The following is a 25,700-nucleotide window of genomic DNA, read 5'->3' on the forward strand; positions in this document are numbered from 1 at the left end:
TAAGGATTCCTTTCATCAGCAAACTAGTATTTCCATGGAAGTCCTCATCTGAGATTGTTCTCAGGGCAACCAGCAAGCATTACTCATCCTACATCTTTAATGCACTGAAGCTGGACCATTTCTTCTCTGTTCACGGCCTCAAAGCTCCAGGAAGAACTTAGCACACTGCCTCTGCCGGCCTTTCTGAGTAGTTTGAGGAACAGTGAGTACATCCTTTATAGATAACACGATGGAGTGGTCAGGTGAAATGGATGGCTCTTGTTGAAAAGTGGCTATTGTTAATCAATAAATTTGTTTTAATTTAACTTAGAGATATGCAAGAGAATCTTAGAGATATGTGAGTAGCAGAAAATGAGCTTGAGAAAAAACTGGTTGAGGGTACCAAAGTTATTTCTATGTGTGCACTTAATTGATTCTAGGAAGAAAATAGATTTTGGAGCCAAAAGGAATCATCTGGAATAATTTTCCCCTCTGTTGTTTCAAAAATAAATTAGTAAGTCAACACCCCATTATTTATTTGTCTTTAACTCAATGATAAAGAAACTACTGCTTATCATCAGAACTAAGACTCATCCATTGTAAGGATTTTATTCATCCTGATTATTTACTGAGGCTTTTGTGGTAGAATAAGCAAAGCTTGCCTTCCAAGTGGAGCTGCAAAACACGGGCAGCAAGGGTTAACTCTGTGGGCTGTTTCCCTTTCTAATAGGAGGAGCACTTTAGCAATGCTAATCAGTTTTACTGATTTTGTTTTGATTTTTCCATAATAATTAAGTGAATGATCTGAAATGCAATCAAGTTTGGCACTAGGGGGTTCATGCAAATGACTCTTTTTTTTTTTACATTTTAAATTTTGTTAAACGGAATCATAAGGAAAGTTATTTGAAGAGGAAGTCTGAGTGGGTGAGGGTAGCCAACACCCAATTTAGAGATTCGAATATATTAAAAATGTCTATCTTAATGAAGCAAATCACCACTGCACTGCTTTTGTTTTCAATTGAAATAATACTATTTTTAAAAAATTGCATTTTGTTTTCATTTGCATTCCAAAGTGGAAAATTATAAGACACGATGACACAGCATAGAAGAGAGAAATGAGGAAGAGTAAATTTACTGGACTTTCCTCCTTCAGAGTAGGCATAGTGGAAAAAGGGTACTGACTATGTTTACTCACAAAAACCTATAGAAGAAAACAAAGAAGATAGGGAAAAAGTAAATGAATGCCCTATCTGCTTCTTTTTTCTTTTCTTTTCTTTTTCTTTTTTTTTTTTTTTTTTGAGATAGAGTTTCACTCCTGTTGCCCAGGCTGGAGTGCAATGGCACGATCTTGGCTCATTGCAGCAGCCTCCGCCTCCCAGGTTCAAGCAATTCTTCTGCCTCAGCCTCCCAAGTAGCTGGGATTATAGGCACCTGCCAGCATGCCTGGCTAATTTCTTCTATTTTTTAGTAGAGACGGGGTTTCACCATGTTGGCCAGGGTGGTTTCGAACTCCTGACCTCAGGTGATCCACCCGCCTCTGCCTCCCAAAGTGCTGGGACTACAGGAGTGAGCCACCACGCCTGGCCTAAATGTCCTATCAACTTCTGATTTTGATTGCATCTCAGTGCCTTTATTAAACAAGATAGAATGAAAGGACAGTCCATGTTTCCTAATTTGGAGAAATGCTATGTTTCTTACTTCTCTACAGCTTATTGGCATATTTGTGAGATGTCTTCTCTCCTCATCATCTATAACATCTGTGTTATTTTCTCAAACAGTTTTAACCAGCTTATTTGAATTTGCATGATCCTTGCCTCTTGATCAAACAATTCTTTTTGGTTTTTCAGACTATTCTAGAGCTCAGTTAATTTTCTAATTTTAATTAGGAAAATGTATTGGGACAAAGATACCAAGTAATACACACACACATCCACACATATACACACACACACATATTTTTCAATGTACTGATATTTTTTCTTTCAAAAATGGTACCTGCGACTTTTCAATGCAGTTTGATATTTCTGTATACTGAACTTCCAAAGCAATGAGAAGGTGGCCAAATTCTGCTTTTTCTCTGTCATCTCCTCTTCACAGGGCAACGCATCAGATACAAAGCAAGAAGAGAAACCAGAAGATTAGTGTCAATATTTTTACATTAAAATAAAACTCACAACCTCTTTCTTGTTTTGGGACTTTGAGTCATGGCTTGTGGCAATTTCTAACTTTACAGACTAAACATTTCTAATTGGTAAATGGATGGTTTGAGTCTGAGATGACTCGGGAAATAAACTTTCCAATTTGGGGTAATTGTTTATGAGTAGGTTACTGCTTACCAGCCTTCATGTCTTTGAGGAAAGAATGAAAGCTAAACACATTTCACACTTCATTGAAGGGAAATACTTCTCCTCACATAGATAAAGCAATGAGACAGGAAATAATTGCCATGCTCATTTGTTACAGCCAAATATATTAAAGATTTTTTTGATGGATGAGGAAAACACTAGCTGTATATTACATGGCTTCAACTGTAAAACAGGGACAATAAAAACTACTACTTCTTAGTTAAGTTGCTGTAAGGATTACATAGATAATTCACATAAATGGCTCAGTGCTGTGTCTGAGCTTCTTTATATAATGTTAAGCTTCAGATTTTACAACTTCATGATGCATGTGAGAAATGTCAATAATTTGAATTAATCTATAAGTTAATTTTGGTTACCTATTTACGCTTTATCTATTGGAATTATTTAGTGACCATTGAAATATCCTTTTAAAGATTTTACAGCTTCTTTAATGGCTTACACAATATCTTTTAATTATACTACAAATTCATGATTTTTTCCTTATTCCAAGTCAAACATTTTCTTTTAGCCTTTGTTGAGTCAGCAATAGGTAACTTGTCATAGTATACTTAAAGAATCTTGATTTTGAAGAATTTAATATTTCCTCATTTGATCTGTCCTGAATTTGAATGATAAACTATTTCCTAAAGTTGTTTGTTTTTTGCTGTTATTATTGTTTATTTGTTTGTTTTAAGATAAATTTGTCTTTTCAAGCCATAAAGTTATTATTCAATATATTTGGTTCCCGAATACTAAAAACTTCTTGGCATGGAAAATGAGTATAACTTCTTAAAATGCTAGCTCCCACCCAGAAAATCACTGCTTTGCTCAAATAATCTGGCTCATTATTACTAGTTTCACTAGTTTACCAACAGGCAGGTTGGCACTTATTTTGTTTGTAATTAAGAAATGGATCAGTGATTTCTAATTTTGTATCCATTTTTATAATGATTAGATGACATAGTATGACAATTAAACTTTTCCTTGTTACTAAATTCCAGAGGCTGCAGGAGTGCGTGTGATTCTCAGGTGCAAACCATTACACGTGTTACACACCCGGGCCTGGCGCAGGTCCTAGCATATCGTATGTGTTCAATAAATGCTTGTAGGTGGCTTTGCTTGATGATATCAGAGGAACCTTCAACTTGACCTATCTAAAACTGAACTGAAAGCTTCCCCTCCCCAGAGGAGGGCTTCTATGAGTCCCATATCAGCGAGGGGCTAACAATCCCCACAAGGGGCTAAACCAGAAGTTCCTCCCCCCCTTAATCCATGTTCAATAGACAAGTCCTGTCGATTCCGCATCCTAAAAATCTCCTAGAGCCACTCCACTTCCTGCAACCCCATTGCTGCTGCCTTGATCTGCTCACAGTCATGTCTTACCTGGCCTCCCTCCAAGAGCCTCCCCTTGCAGCTAGAGTCATTCTTCTAATGCCACTCTGCACCATTTACTAGCTCCATGTTATCCTTGGATGAAGTTCCCTACTGCACAATGGCTTATGAAACCCATTGCGACTCACCCTCTGTCTCTTTCTCCAGCTGTCCCCTTTCTCTTGCCATGAATTAACTTGAACTCCCTAAATGCACCTGGCCCTCCCTTACATGTGGATGCCTCTGCCTGGAACATTCACCCTCTTCAATCTCCTTTGCCAGCCTATCTATTTTCCAAGCTTTTAAATATGTTACTTTACAGTCTTTAGGTTCATTTTCTCTAACATTGACCTGCAAACAGCTTTACATTTTTTTCTATGTATAATCTAGTTTTTAGAAACCCCTGTGAGATGTTTGGTTTCATTTCTGTTCAACAGATGGAGAAATTGAAGCACTATGTTTAAGAAACTTATGTCATGATTACTAAATTATAAGTATCTTAACAGGCAGAGATAGGGACTGGTTCTGTGTTTTATATCCAGTCTTTGCATGATGACTAGGATGGAGCAGGCATTCAGTGCATTGAGTGACTTATCAAATGAATCTCAGTTTGAGCCTGAGGTACCTCTCTCTTGATTCGATGGAGCTTCTGTTTCATCATTTATTTTCTAGAACAAATGAGGCCAGCTACCTCTGTGTGCCCTCCTCTTCTAGAAGGGAAATACACCAGGTGAGAGAATGTGGAGGCTTGTGTTGCTCTGAATTGTTCTGGTAGATTTCTTTAATATTGGCTGGCATAAATGAGAAGGGCTTTTGTTCTTGTGGCAATTGATGATGATTTGCATATTTTAGTAATTTACAAAATAGTAGCCACCCTGCACAACATAAGAAACACCCCTGTCTCCTGGACCGTGGAATTTGGTGACCTGGCTATTGAAATACATGGCTTGTTATGCACATTTCAGCCCCAGTGACAACTGGTACCTGGTGATCGCTGTACTGAAAAGAATTCTGTGTGAGTCATTTCGATGCATTTCTAATTGGGATTTTTTTTCTTGTAGGTTGTTCTTCAGAAAAAAAATGGTTATTTCTTTGAACTCATGCCTGAGCTTTATTTGTTTATTGTTATGCCACTGGATTGGGACAGCATCACCTCTGAATCTCGAAGACCCTAATGTGTGTAGCCACTGGGAAAGGTAATGGTTCTGAAAGCAGCCTGACAAAGAATTGCTGAGAAGTTCCCTTATATACTGTAATTATCAGTCAGATGTATAAAATTAGAATTTGTGAAGAGATTGTGAAATTACTTTTATGTAAAAATCATTAGTCATAGCTAGCAAATTAGGTAGTGTTAGTCACCTTTGTCTTATAGCATATATATTATGTGAAAAAAGTCTTGATATATCTAATTCTAATGCAGGTGCAATTGTAAGATTCAGGGAAGACATTAATAGCACAATTAAAAGATCTTCCTAAGGTCTTGTCTCTGATTTGAATTTGCATTAATTTTGGGGAGCTGGACTTATGCATGGGAACCCATGAGTGAGAAGTGGAAAGCAGCATGAGATAATATACTAAAGTATTGAAATATATGGGATTTAAAAGAATTTTGCTGTAGATGGCTTGAAAAGGGAGACCTGAATTTGGTGTAAACTGGCAAGGCTGCATAGAGGTAGTGTCCCCTGAGATGCTCTTGAAGAACTGAGTAAGATGAGTGGGTTGCAATGATTGGAAGGGGATCTTGGAAGGGGAGGCAGTTTGGCAGTTTGAAATCAGTGCCATGTGGACCACCAAGAACTGTGCACAACCAGAGCAGAGTTAGTACCGTATTGGAGGAGGGTGTGGTTATATGAAGGCAGATGATGTAATGTCTAGATATGAGCAATTTGCAGTAGAAAGTACACAACAGTAGATCATCCTCTGGGACTTTATAGTCCCTTTTGGAACACAAAAATAGTGCAAACCCATCCAGCGATATTGCAGTACAATTAAGTCCAGTTGGCTCTGCTCTAATGTGCTACTTGAATTTCCCAGAAATTATCTTTATCCAAAAAGTGTAAATGCAAGTGTTTTAAACAAAGAGAAGATGTTAAGTACTGGAGGGTAATATGTATTTTTAATAGCTGTAAGTACAATTATATCAAACTCTTGATCTTCAGCACCATGATTAGCAAACCACAGAGCACACATTCTAATCACCTTTGTTCCCCACTGTTAGGATGCATAAAGCCCAGAGCCTCTCAAGCACAGCAGTGGTATTATTCTGGGGACATGCTGGTTTCTCACTCAGTATTATTTTTGGTAAGGGCTTATCCCTACCTCCATTGGTAGTGTTACAAGCAGGGTAATTAAAACATAATTACCTGATTAGTCAATGGAGTTATATATTATTATGAAACTTTAAGCTGCAGAGAGAATATATGTATATAATAAAGTTCTATATATTTGTGGTATTAACTACATTATACAGAATTTAAGCAGAAGGACTTCCTATTAGTGCTCTTTATAATATTTATAGCACCTCCCATAAGGCATTTCATCAATAAAATATATAATAAATACTTATTAAAGTCATGAATCATTGGCTACATCAATGGGTACAGGTCAAATTTAGTAAAGGAAGAGACCATTGGTGGTTGAACTTCTTGGAGGGATGATAGATTTGGGATGGGAGGAAAAGTCAAGTTTGTGAGATGCTGTGAAATAAGAATCAACAGATCTTGATAATACATTGACTGAGGAAGTGAAGGAGGCAGAGAAGACGAGGATTTAGAACTTGCTGTGTGAAGTAATCCAGATGACATTGCGCATATGGAAAAATAAATGAAAGAGATTTGATTTGAAAGGGAAGGGGTTAGTGTGGGTTTGCCACGTTGTGTTTATAAAATCAGTTTAAAATATGGGCCTGGAAGTATTTGGGAATATAGATTTGGGAATATCCAGCATGATGAGATGTGAGATGTGAACAGATGAACTCTCTGAGGGAAAGACTATAAGAGAAAAAAGGCTGGGTGCGGTGGCTCAAGCCTGTAATCCCAGCACGTTGGGAGGCCGAGGCAGATAGATCACTTGAGGCCAGGATTTTGAGACCAGCCTGGCCAACATGGCAAAGCCCCATCTCTACTAAAAATACAAAAAGCCAAGTGTGGTGGTGCATGCCTGTAATCCAGCTACTTGGGGGGCTGAGGCACAAGAATCACTTGAACTCAGGAGGTGGAGGCTGTAGTGAGCTGAGATCATGCCACTGCACTCCAGCCTGGGTGACAGAGCGGACCCTGCCTCAAAAAATAAAATAAAATAAAAAAAAGAGAGAGAGAGAAAACAATTTCAAGGCTTCAAATAATCCGGCACCCACTTATAAATACACATTTTGTCCTGCTTCCCTGGTCAGCAGTTGACCAGAGCTGCCAATGCATAAGTGCATTGTCTGGCTCACCACTGATAATTCCCACTGTCTAAAACACTGCCTTGCATGTGGCATGTGTTTAATAAATTGTTGAATGAGTGAGTTCATCTTCTGATAGGAAACGAAATGACTAAATATGTACATCAATGTGGGAGGGGCATGGAGAGTGAGAAAGACAGATAGACAAGGGGCACATTAATCTCTAAACCTAATAGAACCCAACAACTGTGCAAGTGATTAGTGCAAACTCTAAAATGCTCACGAAGGGGGAGGGAAATTGAATGTGAACAAATAGGAAAATGATGAAAAAAACTTCCAGTTTTTTTAAATGTACTGCCAGGAAGAAGAGTTAACAGCTATAATCTTCTTACTGATAAATTTTCTGTTGTAAGGCTAGATAATGATTTCTAGAAGAAAGGTAAAAGAAAGTAGAATTGTTTTGATAAGAATTGGGACCAGTATAGAAGATAAATTAAAATGATCAAATAAAGGCACAGGTGACAGGTTCGTCTAGTATTTTCAAAAATGTAAATGGGCTTGAACTGAAATGGGGAGAGGAAGATGAGCTCCAAGGGCATAATTCTGGTAGTAGAGCTCATTTTAAGTTCTTCTTATGCTCAAAACCACCTGTACCCAATGGCTCAGAACCATGCAATCACCTGGAGGTTACTTCTCAGACTGTGGTTTGCAGAGCTGAGGCATGAACTTGTTAGAAATACAGACTCTCAGGTCCCACCCCAGACCTACTAAATCAAAATCTGCATTTTAACAAGATCCCAGGGAGGTTTGTCTGCATATTCAAGTTTGAGAAGCACTAAACAAAAATACTTCCATCAATGGCTTCTAGCTGCATCCCAATTGATATCTGAATATTTATTTTGAAATAGAGATGTGCCTTGTTTTAATGCAGCGATTGTGATTGTAAGAAATTGTACATAAAATGAAATTAAAGAAAATGAAATCATTTAAAATACTCAAGGGGTGTTTATGATTAAAGGAACTCTGTACAGTGTCTTTTTGGAAAATGAATAACTCTAGAAATTATCTATTCCTTCTCCTAACCTTCTTTCTGTATTCTATGAATTTGAGCTTTTCCATTCAGTGGGGTTTCTTCTAAAGAAGGCACAAGTGAAGAGAAACCACACTTTGACCAAACCTTCAATTACTAACACAGAAGGGAGAGTAATTGAATCAGCAGTCCTGAAGCAAGCAGAGATAAGAAATGAAGATTATTACCATATCTGATTAAAGTAACAAGATAATTTAGGCAGGTAAAATGTAATTAACCACTTTGGAACGTGCCCAAGTGATAATGGCTTCCTCCCCTTATTCTCCATCTCCTCCCCCACTCCCTGGTTCTTTGACCTTAAATTAAATCTTGCTGGGGTTTCTCCCCAGATAATACTTAAAAGATTAAAATCACGGCAATGATATATTTTCAGTATGTTTGAGAAGATTAAACAAACAAACAGGAAATAAAGAGTTTTGCCTCTGAATGCTGAAAGTTGTGCAGAATTGGGATCAGATTTTTAAAATTCCAGTTTCCCACTCCTTGTCTGTTTTAGAAGCTTTAAATGTTCTATAGTGATGTTTGAGAGAGGATGGGGCAGGACAGTGTCTGAGGGTCTTGGTGTTACTGCTGACGCTATATGGAAGCTCAGTGTTGCTCATTGTCAATGAAAGTAGGATTGGACCAGATAATAGAGGTGGTGCCCTCACACTCTGTGACTTCAGGAGCAGCTGCTGGTGAATGTGGAGGTATGGAGTGTTAGCAGAGGAGCTAATTAAGTTCCATCAGCAGCCTAAGCACTGGCCATAGTGGCCGTGATAAAGACCAGAGGAGGCAGGCCCATTCTTGAAGACACTTTTCTTCATGATTCAAACACATCACTTCCAGAAAATGGACCCCTTGAAGAATGACAACTTAATTGCCTAATGATTGGTGGGTATTGAGCAAAATAGGTGTAGTCACTTACAAAGTATTTGGCAGTCATAATTTGAAGACTATGTACTAACATGGGAAAATGCTTATGATATACTCAAGTTAAAAAAGAATGTTTTAGAAATATGTGCATGGCATGATTATTATAACCTAAGAATTTAGAAATACCCTCAACCAAAGGCTAAAACCTCCTGGAAACTGTAAAGAAGCACAACAACATGCTGTTGGTGGTTATGTGAGAGCTATGGAGTTCTGTCTCTTGCTCTGTTTTTTAAAAATGTGTTTTCCAAATTCCATAGTGTGATTATAATACCTTTACAAATGAAAAAAAGGAAAAACTGTATAGAAAGAAAAATAATGTGTAAGAAACAACAGAAAAGAAATTCATGTTGAAAAGGCTTAGTACCTTTCTCCTATAAGCTTAAGTGGACGCTTCAGTTTCTGACCGATGATAATTAGGCAGGTAATTATCATCGGTCAGAAACTGAAGCGTCCACTTAAGTTTATACAGTAATTTAACTATAGTTAAATTAGTTGAACTGTAGTTTAACATAGTTAAATTAGTTGTACTATAGTTTAATATAGTTCAAAATAATTTATATGCAGTCAGTTCTGTACTGGGTTTGAGTGTCAAAATAATTTTAATGAGTAGAGCCAAGATTGAGGAGAAATACTCAAAACATAATGAATTTTATACTCCTATTTTCCCCAAGCTATATATATTTCTCCATGGAAAGCTATATTATATTACTTTCAGCATTTAAATATTGGTCTCTCATTAGGTTGAGAGCTCCTTGAGGGCAGGAATTGCATAGAAGTTGCTCAATAAATGTTTGTTGAATTGAAATCCTAAATACTTTGATTGTCCTTTTAATAAAAGAGCTATTGGTGAGTAGCAAGTGACAAGAAGAGGAAATTGATGTACTCCAACATTCCCTCTCATTTAAAAACTCTTTTTGGTTCCTAGAAATCAGTGAAAACATTTTACTTGTTTGCTTATGGAATTGGTTCTTCCATCCACATCAAATAGAACTGGCCAGGATGCATTTACTGATGATAACTTTTGCACTCCAAGGCACACGGACTTGAATATCATAACATGGCCTTTGAAATTTTCTGGAAACTCTGTATCAGGTCTAGTTCCAACAAATGAATTTAGTTCAGCTAAATTAGTACTGTAGAGACTGGTTGAATAAATTTTTTCTCCCAACTGGCATTAATTTAGAGTGGCTTCTTTTTTGTTCTTATAGCATATGTGGTAAGTTGCTCTATTTTGCTCATAGGTGATGTAGGACTGTACCTGTACACCAGTTGTATACACAGAGGACATTCATTCACTTTGTTCTCCACTAGAAATGGAACAGAGATATAATGCTGTAGGCCTTAAGATTCAGCTATTTACAAGCAGCTGGATAGAAAGTGTCAACTTTAAACAATGAGAGTCAGAAAATATGATTAAGTATTGAGTTTATTCGGGCGCAAAATTTGAGGATGGCCATACAGAAAACAGACTTCAAAGGAATGGGCTCAGTGTTCCCAAGTGGGGAAGTTAAAGTTTCACCTATATAGGCAGAAACAGAGAAGTTTAGTAAGGTTCGACATTTTCCATAGAAAGCCAGTACATATGTTACAGTGATTTGATTGATTACAGTTTGCTACATTTCAAGGAAGATTGCTTCAACATTTCATGAGGAAGGGTAATGATCTGAGGGGGTCTTATCTCTGATGCCATTTGGTTATTTCTAATCATTTATAGGAAAAAGAAGTTGCAGCTGCCTGCTGCATGACTCAGGCCACATAGTTATATTCCTCTCAAGGCTCAAAATAATTTAAAGTTCCAATAGCTTTAAATTTGAATTATTTAATTTCACAGGAGGAAAAATATTGGTAAGGAAGTCTTAGAACCTCAGGACACTGCTAGGGTTCTGAAGAAAATACAGATAGCTTAATGTGATATGTCATTCCAAGAATATTAATATTTTAGCAGGGGCCTCTTGCTTTACCCAAAAGGGTTACATCATAGCATGCAGGCATTTGCACACTGTATCCTCATCTGAACTTATTTTTGCAGGTAGCAATGGGTAACATTTGTTGGAGGTAGAAAGAAACAGTCATCTAAAGTATATGTTAGAGATTCAGGATGCTAAATAAGAGGGGATCTTCAACACCATCTCTGACTCCTTTTATTTTAAAACGTGATCATGAGGACCCAGGGAAGTGAGGTTATCTGCTGAACATCTCCCAGTTTCTCAGTGTCAGTACAGAATTATAACCTTCTAATCCAGTGCTCTTTTCAACAGAGCCTGTTTCATTGCCCAACATTTATGAAGGGTCCCTAAATTTACCTAGAAATAAATTGCAATATCCCAAAGAATGAAATACACAAAACTATGAATAGTACGATTATTTCATGGCTGTCCTATTGAAGCCTGATACATAATGACTACCAGAGACCAGCTGCAGAAAGAAAACCCATTGTTTGTGAGGCTAGCACCACATAGCTTTTCAAATGAGAAGGTTCTGTCTAACCTGAATTCTTCATGCTGGCATTTTAACTTCCTTCCTTCCTATTAGTGAACTTGGGCTATTGATTTGCAGCAAATGAGTCTGTGATTATGGCCCATTTTTTTGTTTGTGTGAATTAAAGATTTTACTGAAAATCTTTAAGAGAATTAAAGCAAATAGAATAAATTGTTTGGAGAAGATTATCCATGTTTTCTTATAGGCAGACACTAAGCTCTTTAGCATGTAATAGACTGTTTAAAATGAAGAAGTCTGGAATTGAACAGTGAGTATTCTTCATATTTCATGGATGTTTTCCACCCATGTTCTTAGGCCCATAGGCTTGTATGTTTTCACTCTAACAAGAACCTGTTAGTGAAAATGTATTGGAAAACAGACTATTTAAGTAGTAGCAAGCTGTTGGTATGATTATTTTAGGCTAATTGTCTCAGCCATATGTTTAGAACCAGGTTTAAAGACTACTTTATAGTATTTATTTAGTTGTTGTATACTGTATAGTCTTCCATTGCCTGAAATCAAATTATTCCAAGTTCCAACTAGAGAAAAATATGTTCTTTCTGATATTTTAAGAATCAGTAGCAAAATGCACTCTATTACTTTACTTGAATTGTTTCTTTGCTGAGTAACATTATTTGCATGCAGACTTAGAATGAAAACCTTCTGTGAATGATCTTTGTTATGCTTTGAGCCCTGGGGTAAGAGGAGGGAATTAAATGCAGAAAAATAGGGAGTGGTATTTTTAAATTTGGGAATATTAGGGTTTATAGTGAGGAGTAAAAGAGAATTTTCTTTAAAATTTACAGCACAAATCGTTGTATTTTAAATGTATTGTTAAAATGGATCCTTTTGGGGTTCTAGTTTAAATAAAAACCCATAAAAACATGGAAATTCTCTGTTAAAAGTCACTATGGAGTTGCAAATGGAGATAATTTAGCTTACAAACTTTTAAATACATAGTATATTATTAATTTAAAAAAGAGAAATACTGATTTCTTATTTTTCCATTTCTTTTCAGCTACTCAGTGACTGTGCAAGAGTCATACCCACATCCTTTTGATCAAATTTACTACACAAGCTGCACTGACATTCTAAACTGGTTTAAATGCACGCGGCACAGGTAATAGAAGCTCAGGCATGTTTGTGAGTTTGGCTAACTGGGAATAGATTCTAATACAGAGATATTAATGACAGCAGAAAGTGCATCCATTCATTCAGTGAATAGGTATTGAGGGCTTGCTCTTGTCTTATTTTTGTGCCAAATCACAGGGGATGTAGAAAAGCAGAAAGGTAGCCCGTGCCCTAAAGGAGCTTACAGCCTAACTGCAGAGAAAGTGTCTGCTGTTTACCATCATTTGTTAACAAGAATTCATCTAGCCTCTGTGTTGCGCATAACTGGGGGAGACACTGTTACCTATGGACAGCAGCAGATGTCAAGCAATTCATATCTTCGCATATGTTTCCAGTTGAACATCTGACTCAATTTAGGCTAACTTAAATTGACCCTTAAGTAAAACAAGATGTATTTTTTTTCTATAAATGTGAACACAGAAACAAAACTAAAATATAATTAAATATTAATGTTAGTATAGAAGGGAACTCTGATGCCCTAATTTTATTGGTAGTATACTAACATTTATAGTGTATGAGTTATGCCTTGAGTGCAGCATCTGCTGATTGTACTGCACTAAATGATGTTATGCTCAATGTCATTTCTTCACACAAGCTGGCCTTGGCCACTCTGTGTAAATTAGCATTTCCCGCCTGTCACATTCTATTCCCTGACTCAGGCTTTATTTTTCTTCACAGCATGTAATCATTACCTGCCATTATATGATCTAATCATTTGTTTAATGCATGTCCTTACTTTAACAAATTCAGCCAGATCTGTCTTCCCAAGTAAAATGTAAGTTCCTTGAGAGCAAGGGATTTGTATTGTTTTGCTCACTGCTCTTTCCCCAGTGTCTAGAACAGTGCCCAGGATATAGTAAGTGCTCAACAAACACATGCTATGTAAGTGAATCAGTGAATAAATGGCACTTTAGTTCAATGGAGAGGTCTTTTGTCTGTTAGTCTTCTATATTATAATGGGATGAGACTGCCCTAAGGTTTTTAAGGGAATTCTCTGAATTCTTCCTTTAAAACATACGTAAGTGAATGATGCTTTGATGGGTATCATATATGAATTAATCAATACTTTTCAACATATCTTAAGATAAGTGAAAGAGGGAAATCATGAAACTACTGACCCCTTAAAATAAAGCATAGATTGGCTTCAATAGGGAATCTTAATATCTTCTTAGCAAATTGATAAGTTAGTATTATATTGGTCTAGACATGTATTCCATATTTCTTCATAACTAGTTTGAAATACTTTGCTTTTCAGAATTTTATTATGTTTAATAGCTAATTTTTCCTTCTCTATAGAGTCAGCTATCGGACAGCCTATCGACATGGGGAGAAGACTATGTATAGGCGCAAGTCTCAGTGTTGTCCTGGATTTTATGAAAGTGGGGAAATGTGTGTCCGTAAGTAAGACTTTCACCCCTTTGAGATTCGCTAGTTTTTCCCAGTGCTGGTTTGCTTCCATTAATAGCAGCTGAGATAGAGGCCTGGGGAGATGGGTGTCTTGGAACATTCCTTTTCCCTCTGGTTGCTACTTTTCCTTGGCTTGTATAATGAAGGAAACATTAACTCTGTCCTCCTGTCTCATCCAAAGTCTCCAAATGAATGTTGCTTAAGGTGAAAACAGCTGTTACAGAAAGATGATTCAAGGCCGGATGTGGTGATGTAAATTATAATTCTTCAATAAATGTCTCATTGGAAATTGGTCAGGACTCATTGGACCTGGGTCCCAGAAGAGAACAGAGACCTAACTTTCCTGCAGCTGACCTGAGTCAACTTCCGAGAGGCCAGCATATTCTTTTCTGGTGCACAGAATGATGAGGCTTATTAAATGTAGAGGAGTTTTCACATTAAAAAATGACAATAAGTCTGCATCACAAAATAGAACTTCTTTTCATTGTCATTTTCCCTCTTCTCTATCCTCCCCACTTCACCAGTTCATTCTGAGATGTCTTGAGAGAAGTTTGGTATCTTATGACACACTTCAGAGAATCCTAGAATATGAGATGCATGTGAGATGCAGTTTGCAATTGAGATTTCTTTCTTTGTGTATAGGTCACTTAGAAGAGAGATCATTAAAGACTATTTTATTTGAGTATTATGGCTCAACACACAGCTAGAGGGACAGCTCTGCTTTCTGAGTTGAGATGCTGATGTTGAGTAGCATAGAGAGAAGGTTCTGCTGTAATTTGGAGGCACCAGGAATGACTGGATAGATCTCAGCTTAAGAATCTGGAAAGCCCAGTGATATCACTGGTTCTACCATCACTTGGCTGGGTGGCCTCAGATAAACCATTTATACGTCTTGGAGGTTCCTTTGCTGTCTCAGAGATAGGGCTTGGAATAGTACATATCTCATCTTTCTTCCAACCCCTGGATTCTATTCTGTATGCAGACAGGGGCAGCTCCTTAGCTTGGATTCAGAATCAGGGCTATATTTAATAATACATGTTCATAGAAAGAAAAATTAGAATATGTAACTAAGCAAAAAGAAGAAAATAAAAATACGTTGTGAATATTTTTCCTGGTCAGTAATTATACTTCTGTAACATATTGCAAATGTCAGTATATTGTTGCATTATAAATATTTGTTTAATCAATCTCAGCTGTTGAATGGTCACACAATTTCCAAATTTTACCTATCGTAAACTACTCTAAAGGACATCATTGTGGTTAAATAATTGTTCATATCCTTCATTAAGTAAAGATAAATTCCTAGCAGTAGAATTGCTGGATTAGAAGTGTACATATTTTAAGACTTTCGGTGTATTTCTAATTTAAATACCCACCAGCAGTAAATGAGAATGGCTTTTTGCTTATACCCTGAGCCAATCTTCCTTTCACTAATTTTTTCTTAATTTGCATTTCTTTGATTAATAATGATGCTGAATAAGAAAAATTACATGTTTATAATCAAACATCTTAGAGAATAATCATGAGCAGATCTCAGTGGCCCAGGCTGATGGGAAATTTTCAAAAGAAAGCAGTGTGGAGTACACACAGGGGTGGGGATTGGGGAGGCCTGGCCACTCAGGCTGGCCATTTCCCAGAGGCCTTCGGTGACATTATCTTGATGCCTTTACCTGGGTTCAACCTTACAAGCACAACCATCAACATACCAAGAGAGTACTTCTGCCTCCCAGCACACATTTCTATTAACCCAGGGGTCATAGAATTTGTATATGAAGCCAGGATGCTATTTTCCTAACTCATACAAAACTTGGAAAGGTGCTTGTGCCTGTCTTCTGGCCATACCTTCTCTCCCTGAAGGCCTGGCATGTGGGATGCTAGATTTCACTGGCAAGCTGGTGGGGGAGTGTAGATCCAAGCAAGCTCAGTTAGAGAGACAGCTTCAATGTTTCCTGGCATCAGCCGCATAATTCAACACCTCTGTTTTTTAACTCAGTAGTGCAGCCCTTCTTAGAAAGTTAGGCAATTCCACTAGCACTATCATGCCTGAAATTACATGGGTAAAAATACATTTTCTCTCCTGCTAGACAGCTTGCAAAGCATCCCCCAAACTGCTTGAATGGACACCTCTAGCATTTGCCTCAAAAATTCTCCTTTTTTCTAGGCCTCTTGCTGACCAACTGCCCCTGAGACTGCAACATTTTTTCCTTTAGATATGCTAATATATTTAATCAGCTTACTCTCTAGTCTCACTGGCCTGGAAGCTGTTGGTCTCTGGTCTCTAAAATATTTTGTGTCTCTCCACTCTGATGTCTTGATTTCATTGCTTCCCCACACCCCCACCCCGCCCAACAATTGTTACGCTTCTTTGTTCTTGGAGGTGACTCCCAGTGACTTTTCTGTACTCTTCACAGTTGGCACAAGTGAGGCAAGCTTGTAGATAGAGAAGGAACAAAAAATACATGATTCTTGTTTGTGTTTTCATAGTCTCTTTTTTTCTACCAAGTTTTGCTGCCAGACAGATAACATGGTCACCTTTCTTAACTGTTTCCAGTCACCAAGATAAATTAAACACAGGAATCAGTCATCATTTCAAATTAATTCTTGGTAGTTTACCTAGAAGGAAAACAAGGATGATTTAATGCAAATACCTGTATTTGAAACAAGTTTCTTTTATGTACTCAAGTAGCACCTTCAGGAGAGCAGGTCCTGTCTTCCCCTCCCTCCCCACCTCTGTTTCATCCTGCCCCACCCGCTCCTCCATGATAGACCCCACTGTAGATGGTCATTCTGGAGGCTTGACATGGAACTGCCAGCTGCCTCACCGTCTTTCCACAGCTTTCTGAGGTTTCCTGTGGGGACCTGACCGGCTGTCTTCGTTATCAAGTGTTAGTGACATGTCCTTTTGGTTCTTATCTTCCCCTCACCCACTCCTCCCACTTTCAGAGATCAGAACACTTCACAAATATTAAAAGTAGCTCTTCATTAGAAAATTGTCAGGGATATGTTTGGTGAAGAATGATCTTCTCAGGGCCAAGCATGGTGGCTCATGCCTGTAATCCCAGCACTTTGGGAGGCTGAGGTGGGAGGATCCGTTGAGCCCAGGCATTCGAGACCAGCATGGGCAACATAGGGAGACCCCGTCTCTTAAAAAAAAAAAAGTCATCTTCTCTAGGCTCCAGAGACTTTACTGAAGAGTGGGCTGCCAGTTCAGAGTCAGCTATGATTGAGGAAGGGGAGCTGAGTGGCCTCCAGGAGCCAGGCTCACCTTGTGAAGGAGTCTATGGAATAGTGCCAGTCTCAGAACCATAAGGACAGCTTGTAGATGTCACCAGGATGGTGGTAGGACCATGCAGGTTAGTTTAACTTGTTTTGGGAGAAAAGCAGGTTTCTATTCTACTTGTCCATATAAAGGAAGTCATTGTTCCTTTATCGTAGTCATTTCCTCTTTCACAGGAAAAATCAGACTCAACACAGTAGATTCAATTCAATTGAATAAAACATGCATTGATTGACCTACAATGTAAAAACCAGTGAGCTAGACCCTAAAGATTATGTATGTATATGTGAGCCAGACATACTTTCTGCCATCAAAGAGTTTTGCAGTCTAAGTATCTTTTTTAATGCATTTCAGACAACAACGAAGTCATGGTTAAATTTATTGTGTGCTTACTATGTACCAGGTGTATACATTATCTTATAAAATTTCTAAAACATTATGAGGCAGATATAATCATACCCATGTTAAAGATGAGGAAAATGTGGCTTTGAGAAATTAAATAACTTTTTTATTCTGATCAATCGGTGGTGAGTGGAGGAGGAGGATGCAGATATTTATGCTGAACAGAGAATGAGATGCTTTACCTAAATAAAATAAATGAAATTGGCAGAGTAGCTTATGAACCAACGATTATCCAACTCCTGTCCATGTCACATGTTGTCAAGAAATTCTCAGCTGCATCTCATTACATGACTTCAAATATTTAAAAAAAACATACGCATTAAATAATTTTGCCTTGAAAAAAAAAGTTGAGAAAATTCTCTGTTCTCTATGTTCAATTCCATCTCTCTTTTTAAGGTGACTAAAATCAGTAAAAATCTCTTTTCTTTTGAAATTGGATTTTTAAAATGTTCTTGAAAACAAAGAACTTTAGAGAAATTAAGTAAATAGATCTTACACATGCGGTGATTCTGTCTACATCGACCAGAGGACTGATCGCTGACCTTACAGGTATCGTTAGTGGATATTCAGGATTCTTGTTACTGCTGCAGTTTCTAAACTTTTGGGAAATTTAGCAAGGCAGCCTAGTCAGGTGCTCCTGCCTTCTCTGTACTGTCAAGGTTCCAGGGAAAAGGACAGTAGCTCAGAAAGATCCTGAAGATTTTAAGTTTCATATTAATACATTGAGGGCCAGAGCGTCCTGGAGTTAGTCTTTCATGTAGATTCACATGGAAACTGTCCCAGGACGAGGCTCTCATTTCATGTTTATGTGCAATAGAAGCAGCAGGTGGTCACTGAATGGCTCTTCATTCTGTCAGCTGTGGAGATTCTTGGAGAAGAAAACTCTAGTTTTCTTGTGTATAGAGCATGATGAAGAGACTGGCTCTGCTTCTGACTGGAATGAGCACACAGAACTTTTGGGGAGGCTGGTAAAATGCAGATTCTGATTCCATGGGTCCAGAGTGGGGCCCAAAGGTATGCATTTCTACTGAACCCTCAGGCTGTGTGGAACTCCTGGTCCACAGAGCAGACTTTGACTAACAAGGCTGTCTGTCCGAAAGACCAATGCATGTCATCAGGCAGGAAAGACCACAGCAGAGAGTGTGGGCAACAGTGTGGTTAAAAGCCTTTTCTTAGAATGTGATTAGAAAAAAAGAAAGGATTGGAAATTTTTAAATTAAAATATTACTAGGACAGGAAGAAATCTGTGATTCCTTGTGGTGGTTTTACTCTGTTTATAAATTTAATTAGACTCTAAATTTGTTCATCCTTTAAGATTAATATTCTTGCCTGATCTGTGGTAAGAATTTAGACATGTTTCATTATTTTTGATTTGGAGATTTTTCTTTTATTTCAATTGTTTTTTAAGGAACAGGTAGTGTTTGGTTATATGAATAAGTTCTTTATTGGCGAATTCTGAGATTTTGGTGCACCCATCAACCGAGTAATGTACACTGTACTCAGCGTCTAGTCTTTTATCCTTCACCCACCTCCCACGCTTTCCCTTAAGTCCCCAAAGCCTATGGTATCATTCGTATGCCTTTGCATCCTCATGGCTTAGCTCCTACTTAATAAGACAGAATATACAATGTTTGGTTTTCCATTCCTGAGTGACTTCACTTAGAATAACGGTTCCCAATTCCATCCAGGTGCTGCAAATGTCATTATTTAATTCCTTTTTATGGATGAGTAGCATTCCATGGTGTGTGTGTATGTATGTATGTATGTATTTGTCACATTTTCTTTACTTGTTGATTGATGGGCATTTCGGCTTGTTCCTTAATTTTGCAATTGCGAATTGTGTTGCTATAAACATGCATGTGCAAGTATCTTTTTCGTATAATGACTTCTTTTCCTCTGCTAGATACCCAATAGTGGGATTGCTGAATCAAATGGTAGATCTACTTTTAGTTCTTTAAGGAATCTCCACACCGTTTTCCATAGTGGTTGTACTAGTTTATGTTCCCACCAACAGTGTAGAAGTGTTCCTTTTTCGCCACATCCACACCGACATCTGTTATTTTTGAATTTTTTAATTATGGCCATTCTTGCAGGAGTAAGGTGGTATCATATTATGGTTTTGATTTGCATTTCCCTGATCATTAGTGCTGTTGAGCATTTTTTCATATGTTTGTTGGCCATTTATATATCTTCTTTTGAGAATTGTCTATTTATGTCCTTAGCCCACTTTTTGATGGGATTGTTTGTTTGTTTTTTCTTGCTGATTTGTTTGAGCTTCTCGTAGATTCTGAATATTAGTCCTTTGTCAGATGTATAGATTGTGAAGATTTTCTCCCACTCTGTGGGTTGTCTGTTTACTGTGGTGATTATTTCTTTTGCTGTGCAGAAGCTTTTTAGTTTAATTAAGTCCCATCTATTTATCTTTGTTTTTGTTGCATTTGCTTTTGTGTTCTTGGTCATAATAATTTGGAGAATTTTAAGTACAGGTTGAGTATCCAAAATGCTTGAGACCAGAAGTGTTTCAGATTTTGGATTTTTCTGAGTTTAGGAATATTTTCACATCCATAATGAGATATTCTGGGGATGGAACTCAAGTCTAAGCATGAAATTAATTTATATTTTATATATATCTTATACATATAGCTTAAAGGTATTTTTATACAACATTTTAAATAATTTTGTGTATGGAACAAGATTTTGACTGTTTTGACTATGACAGGAGCTCAGGAATGAAATTTTCCACTTGTGGCTTCATGTCAGTACTCAAAATATTTTCAGATTTTGGAGCATTTTGGCTTTTGGGTTTTTGCATTAGGGATGCTCCACCTGCATTAATAAAGAAATCCTCAGAGAAATGAAATTGAGAAATGTCCAGAGGAATGAAATAGTTGTAATATATGTGTGTGTACATATACATATGTGTACTTGTATATATGTGTTTGTGTTGTGTGTATACATATATATTGTATGTTTTTTAATGTCACATAACTGCCTCTTATAAAATTGCTATTGATTTAAATCTCAGTTCTTGTACCTAAATAAATATTGATCCAAACACATTCCAATATATTTTCCTTAACACATATCAGTTTTTATAATAAATATTTATGTATTCGAGAGACTTCTGTGGTTCTTCATGGGATGGCTTAGAGTTAACCAACACTTTTTTGTTACATACATTAATCCTAATGCATGTATAGGAACTATAGTTATGTTAGGGAGATAGAGAAGCAAGAAGTATGATTAGTTTAAATGTTTATGGTTGAGAAATCACTGGATACTATTCTCTGCTTTCAACATAAACCATCATTTGACGGTAAATTCAAATATGGACATCCTAAGTGGAGTGCACATGACCAATGTATAGTTTTCCAAGGAAAACTGTTATATTTATTATCTCTCCCTTTTGGCCTTCAATAAAAAAAAGTTCAGTTCAGATTGTTAACATAGAATGGAGAAAACACATGAATTAAACCTAGGTTCAAATCCCAAAGCTACCCTGCATGTGTAATGTCCCTGGGACACAACATCCTTGATTTCTGTGAACCTCACTTCTTAATCTGTAAGATGGGTTCTCATGCCTATTAATCATGTAGGGTTGCTGTTAGGATCTAGTAAGATATATTAAAGTGTTTTGAAAAATGCAAAAGACTTGCATGTACAGTATTAACTAACTGAAAGTGATGGTTCTGGACTTGATTTTAGTAATATTTGTGATGTTTGGATTTCAATTAGAAGATAAGAATTCTTCTGCTGTAGCTCTAAAGTTGAGTAAATATTAAGCCATAAGATTTTCATGAAGTTTAAAGTAATTCTCATGGCAATTCTTTATCACGAATATCAAACTGACTTGCTAAACTATGCACCATGATCCATTTGCTTATATCCATGTGCTTATGACTACTGTGATTAGAGATAATAAATATGATCAAATCTTCCTTTCTAGTCATATAAAATGTATTGTCTTTTGCTTTTCTCTCAGCAGAAGAGTGTCCCTGAAATGAAAAAGCCTGCCTTCTTTTTCTGATTCTAGCTTTGTAACACATGTAGCTATTTTAAAATGGAAATGCAATCAAATTTAAATGTGGAATTATTTTTATATCAAAAATACTTTTTTGATTTTTTTATCTCAAACTACAAAGGCAATGAATTTTTCATACAATAAGCCAGATCACCCAAATATGCTAACTACTATTTAGTATTTGTTAAACGTGAAGTTTGTGTGCTTCTATATGTGTAGGTGGGTGCATATGTGCACACACGTATATGCAATATGAAAAAGCCTATTCAGAGATTTACTTTGTTTTTAATAATTAGTATTTGATTTACTATAGTTATAAATCCAAAAACATAGTTGCTTCTTAAGCAAAATTCAGCTGACAGATGTTTCATTCATTGGTCTAACAAATTTAACAAACACATTAAGAAGCCTTTGACTAATGTTTTATAAACTTAAACACCTTCAAATTTTTAAAATGGAATTCGTACATTTAATAGATTTGATTTTCATTTTAAATAATTCAGCTTCCAGGCTGACAAACCTTCCCATATACTTAAATAATTTTTGTAAATCTAATAAGCCCAACTTACAAATAAGGTGAAATCTTATGAACTCTAAAATGTTAAAATATAGGCTGGACGCGGTGGCTCACGCCTGTAATTCCAGCGCTTTGAAAGGTGACAAGAGCGAGAATCCATCTCAAAAAAAAATTTGTATTAGTAAGATTAAACTTTAAAATAACATTTTAAAATCAATTATTCCAGTACACATTTAAAGAATAAAATTAGTAAGCTGACCTTTTATTCTACGGGCCACATTCTCTTAAATATTATAAATGTCCTCTTAAAACTAAAAATATGAACGCTATAGATTTTGATTCTCTCTCACATTTCTGTGCTTAACTGAAAATCTTCACAAGGTTGAAAGATAGTTACCTTCTAAGCATCACCTCATAATTTTTGGTTTAATTTTTAATATAAGTTTGGTAGTCTCTTCAATTCATTGAATTTCTTGATATTTATTTTTATACGGTAAAAACACATGACATTAAATTTACCATTTTAACTATTTTTAAGTGTACCATTCAGCAGTATTAAATATAGTCACATTTTTGTGCAACATATCTTTGGAACATTTTTGTCTTGCAAAACAGAAACTCTAGACTCATTAAACACTAACTACCCCTACCCACCTCCAGCCCTTGGCAACCACCTTTCTACTTTATGTTTTTATGATTTTGACTACTTTAAGTCCTTCATATAAGTGGAATCAGACAGTATTCGTCCTTTCATGACTGGCTTATTTCACTTACGGTAACCATAATGTCCTTGAGGTCCAGCCATATCGTAGCAGCATGGGACAGGACTTCCTTTTTTTGTTTTTTGTTTTTTTTAGGCTACACAATATTTTTTCTGAAGATTTTAAATATCAGAGAACATGGTCCTTGACTACTACCTTGATGGATCATACTGAACCTACCACCTGTTCTAGATGGCGTACCCAGTATTCATTCAATGTAAGACATATTATTTCCTAGTACTAGTTTCAAATTAGATTAGAACTCTCAATCCAGTTGGCTACTCTGATTGATTAAATTTTTGTGCATATCTTTGGTCATTGAGATATGTAAATATTTTTGGCCCAAGTACCATGATAATTGACAGAATTGTGTATTCTTTTAATATAATTCTTATATGAAAATCTTATAAGATGTGTGGTCCTTTATTTCTTGTAAATGTTAAAATGATATCCCATTGCATTTTCCAAATTTCACGGCTATGTTTGGAAGTGAAATCACAACCTCTAAGGTCATCTTGTTCACTCTCTTCCACTTTGCCTTTGGGCTTATCTCACATATAGTCTGAAGTTACACCAGTGACACTGGTGTAGCTCTTTCTCCAGGGTGTTAATTTCGTCTGCAATATCAGCAATCTCTAGACACTTCCCATTTCTTTGTCCCCACCTTTCAGCCTGCCCAAGGCTCCAGATAGTTCTCTAATTTAGAATTTTGACCTTGTTCCTAAGATAAAAATTTGTATAACTCAAGTTGTCTTGAATATTTTGTGTCCCAAGCTTGTCTGTTAATGTCTGTTCCCTCCCAATTGCTGTGCCTGTCTTGCTTCACTTTCTCCTTCTTTTCTTCCTGCCCCTTCCTGCCCTCCATTCCTTTTTTCTTCCTTCCTTGGTTCTCTTCCTCCTTTTGTCTCTCCTCCATTTTTTCCCCTTCTTCTCTCCTTCCTTTCTAAGCAGCAGGCACACCGAAGACTGAAGGATGAGTAAATCACTGTTGATGTTCTTCAGGGCTCAGTCTGTACTAAACAGAAGGAATGAAATACAAACTGTGGAAGGAAGGGAAAGACCCCTGGGCCCTTCCCTTCTCAACTGTGCTACACTGTTTATCAGAAGTAAAACACCTAGGCCACTTCAAAAAAGACATAAATTTGTTGTATATATATTTTTTTCATTGATTTTTAAAAAAATTTTGAAGTTGTAGTTTTTATGGATACATAGTAGGTGTATATATTTATGGAGTGTATGGGATATTTTGACACAGGCATACAATATGTAATAATCTCATCAGGGTAAATGGGGTATTCATCACCTCAAGCATCTATTATTTGTGTTGAAAACAATTCAATTATACTCATGGGGGTAGAGAGTAGAATGATGGTTACCAGAGGATGGGAAGGATAGTGGGGGTGGGGTAGGGGGAAAATGGGGATGGTTAATGGGTAGAAAAAATAGAATGAATAAGATCTAGTGTTTGATAGCACAACAGGGTGATTATAGTCAGTAATAATTTAATCGTACTTTAAAAAATAACTAAAAGAGTAAAATTGGATTTTTTGTTGTATATATTTTTTAATTACCTAAAATTATTTTTCATAGTGAAGCTATTTTTTTATCTGTGTAAAAAACTGGAAAGCAGATGAGCAAAAAGAGAAAATAAATCATTCATAGTCCTGCCATTTTTGTTTCTATCTTTCCAGATATATTTCCATTTCTTTAAATTCAATATAAATTTGTAGGTTGTGCCATGCATATTTTTTGTAAGCTGCTTTGTTCATTTGTATTATATTGTAGACATATTTTCTTGTCTATCAATTATATCTAAATAATAATCTTATAATTACATTTTACTATATTAATATATACTAACGTTAGGCACACGTAGTTTTGCGGCTACAGGGAGCATCATTTTATTTATCCCTTTGCATGTGTTAGTGATTCATACAATAAATTATTTTAAGTGGAATTTCTGGAATGAGAGGTATGCATACTGTATCATTTAGAATTAGATTTGGCTATGTAGTGCCTAGAAGTAGGCAAGCCAGCAGGGGACTCAAGCAGTTTTTACCTTTCTGCTCCACCATCTCTTTGTCACGTGCTCTCGCCAAGCTACAAGGGCATCTTTATTCTGCCACTCCTGTAACTTCACACTACACATGGAATGAGCCCAAAGGCAAGGTGGAAGAGAGTGAACAAGATGACCTTAGAGGTCGTGATTTCACTTCCAAACATAGCCATGAGACTTGCAAAGTGCAATGGGACATCATTTTAACATTTACAAAGGTATGGTCTTCATTTCCATGTACCATTATTGACCTCCACACATCAACAGACAGAATAGGTGGGAGAAAGAGGCAAATGGCAATGCCAACTGTTTCTTAAGGAAGGTTCCTAGAAGTGATCATGTTCCTTTTATATCCCACTGGTCACTTGGTCTCACCAAGCTGCAAATGCATCTTTAGTCTGTGTGGTCAGAGGCCCAGTAAAAATATATATAAATATATATATTTCTCTGGGAAGGGTAAAATGGATATTGGGAGACAGGAATAATCTTAGCCACATTTTAATGCATTTTGAGACACATTGCCAAATTGCTGTCCAGACAGGTTGTAACAACTTACATGACCACC

General features: G+C 36.7%; 1 protein-coding gene across 3 annotated transcripts in view; it reads left to right on the forward strand.

Annotated features, from left to right (window-relative positions):
* Positions 1-25,700, forward strand: part of MEGF10 (multiple EGF like domains 10) — a 235,899-nt gene that overhangs the window by 97,184 nt on the left and 113,015 nt on the right. For all 3 annotated transcript variants that reach the window (XM_034960437.3, XM_063604607.1, XM_003826672.5), the window contains 3 exons: positions 4,757-4,891; positions 12,582-12,683; positions 13,991-14,091. In XM_034960437.3, the coding sequence (XP_034816328.1) occupies positions 4,757-4,891; positions 12,582-12,683; positions 13,991-14,091 (338 nt within the window). The remainder of the gene's footprint in view (positions 1-4,756; positions 4,892-12,581; positions 12,684-13,990; positions 14,092-25,700) is intronic.

This window comes from Pan paniscus, chromosome 4, assembly GCF_029289425.2.
Source record: "Pan paniscus chromosome 4, NHGRI_mPanPan1-v2.0_pri, whole genome shotgun sequence".
Taxonomy (NCBI): Eukaryota; Metazoa; Chordata; class Mammalia; order Primates; family Hominidae; genus Pan; species Pan paniscus.